The 2,481-nt window shown below is 30.9% G+C and overlaps 1 protein-coding gene across 1 annotated transcript in view; it reads right to left on the bottom strand.

Moving 5' to 3' along the window:
* LOC106470681 (serine/threonine-protein kinase SMG1-like) overlaps positions 1 to 2,481 on the bottom strand; it is a gene marked incomplete at its 3' end in the record, with an annotated part of 72,830 nt that overhangs the window by 30,255 nt on the left and 40,094 nt on the right. The window contains exons 22-23 of the mRNA XM_022399323.1: positions 2,208 to 2,326; positions 268 to 432 (exon numbers count right to left, since the gene is read on the bottom strand). Coding sequence (XP_022255031.1) covers positions 268 to 432; positions 2,208 to 2,326 — 284 coding nt within the window. The remainder of the gene's footprint in view (positions 1 to 267; positions 433 to 2,207; positions 2,327 to 2,481) is intronic.

Raw genomic sequence — 2,481 nt, 5'->3', positions numbered from 1 at the left:
TACTATCTGAACTTTTTTCATTCCTATCAACAATTACCTTTCACACAACAACAAAATCATGCCAGAAAGACTACTATCTGAACGTTTTTCATTCCTATCAACAATTACCTTTCACACAACAACAAAATCATGCCAGAAAGACTACTATCAGTACTATTAGCTAAATAATTTTCTACTTATTTTATTCCTACCAACAAACCATTATCTATCACACAACAATGACATCAAGCCAGAGGGACTGCTGAGCACTAATGGGATAATACTAACCTGTGTATTCTCAGCTTCTTTCATCTCTGCTAGAAGTTCATAACCCTGACGAATAACTACAGCAGGTTGTCCACACTGCTGAGCAACTACCAAAACAGACAAACGTACACGATGAAGCCATTCCTGGCACGTCCCTTTGTTGGTACGGAAAAATGTTCTCACAGCCTGCAATTAACACATGTGGTTAATTAACAGTGGTTGTAACTTAGCAAATCATGAGTGTAGCTTTGGTAAGTTATTATGAAAGTACTTAAGAATACTCTGACCAAGTCATGATGATACACTTTGCTATATCACTATACACATATTGGATCATGATCAAAACTAACTGAATAAACAAAATACTGGATATTTTGGTTGTTAGATAAAAACTTCTGTACATTTCTGATTTCATATAAAGTAAAAATAACATCAGAAATTTTTAATACAATGTTTTGCTGGCTCTATTAATTTTTTAATTCAAACCAGAAAATGCACATTCAACACTATTACACATCTTAACTCTATGATCTAAAAGTGCATCAATTTGATAACACCTGGTATCACAAAAACAAAACCTAAGAATACTGAATTAAAGTGAATGAAACTTGATAAAAACTTTCTAAATAACATCAATTAAGTGTGTAGAGAAAGTCATACAAGTTGCTTTAGGATTCATACCAATATGTGGCTTCTAAAATTTATGAAAATTCACTATAAAACAGCTTTTATAAGAAAAGTAAAAATAATAAAAATACTTCATTTTATCTTCACATTTACACCTTTTTAGGTTATTAGCCTAAAATCTAAGAAAATATCTAATAAATCATTATCATGCTCATATTATTGTTGGCCACTGTTTGTTATGTTTGAGACAACCAGACACACGCTGAAGATCATTAGTGGTGAATTTACGTGTATTTCAAACATAAAATACAATTGAATAATGAGACTCAAGTGAAATTTTGAAAAAAAAAGATTGACTTGAAAAAGCCCTCTTACACTTTCCCTTACCAGTTATTTCTAAATGTGTTTTTTATTCATATTGTAGATAATGAGCCTATATGACTCTCATATATGTTTACTACTGAAATACTCTTATTTTCACAATGGTATGCTTACAGTGTATACTTTGACTTGTGTCAATTCTACCCATTCTGTTCACTTACCATGTATCACAGGACCTACTCAGTAAACATGATTGTGATGAATTAACTAATTTAAATACAGGTGTACCATCTTCTATTTTCACGATAACAGGTTAGTGATAATGGCGAGAGACCCACAGTTCTGTTTATTCTGTACCATTGTCAGAATTATTTTTTGGTAATTGGGCTTTGGATTGGATTAGTTAGTTGATGTTTTGATACTTTAGAGGAATAGGCCATGGAATATATAGTCAAAATTATTCTGTACCTGCTTCTATAACTTATGATGGAAATGTGGTCTTCATTTCAAGGGTATCTAGAATTTAGGCCTACTATTTGTGAATAAACTATAATATCTGCTACACTAAAACACATGATCCTACTTGTATTTTCCAGCTACAATGTTTAAATTTTGCATACCAGTATGCATGTGTAATGCACTATCCATAACTGACAAGTTACATGACTGTAATACAGTTGCAGTTATCTGGATGCAACCCATGCAATAAAAGTACTATTTTCTAAGACCAGGAAAATGTATACAGCATTTATTTATGAGAACTGGACTTCGAGTTTTTTTTTCCCAATATGTTCAAGGAATAGTGAAATAAGCAAAAAAAGTATCCCCCCCCCCCAAACACACAATCTTTCTCCCCAGATTATTGAAATTCTTGTAAACAACTGCGACAATATTAAAATGTTAGAAATCACTGATTTTTACACTTTGTGTGACCTTCCATAACATTGTAAGAGAAATAATTCAACTAGTAATTTTTTTGGTGAAATTTACCTATTCATAAAATGTTATATTACCTTTGGTAGTGTTGGAAGTGCAATAGCACAACCTTCATAAGCATTATACATCAGTTTCTCCAAATGTTCCATGAAGTCCAGCAATAGCTTCACTCTTTTCAGGTCAATCAAGTTGTTTTCTAACAGTATTAACAAAAAAAACAAAAAACAATTCTGTTGAATAAAAACAAACTTGTATGGCAAACTTAAAAAGTAAAAATATTCTCAATATTAAATTATTTGGTTTAATTAAAATATATATATATATATATATATATATACTATAACAATAAAA

The sequence above is a fragment of the Limulus polyphemus genome, unplaced genomic scaffold (genome assembly GCF_000517525.1).
Source record: "Limulus polyphemus unplaced genomic scaffold, Limulus_polyphemus-2.1.2 Scaffold4156, whole genome shotgun sequence".
NCBI lineage: Eukaryota > Metazoa > Arthropoda > Merostomata > Xiphosura > Limulidae > Limulus > Limulus polyphemus.
Note: the sequence above shows the minus strand (reverse complement) of the source record. Positions and strands in the feature narration are given on the sequence as shown.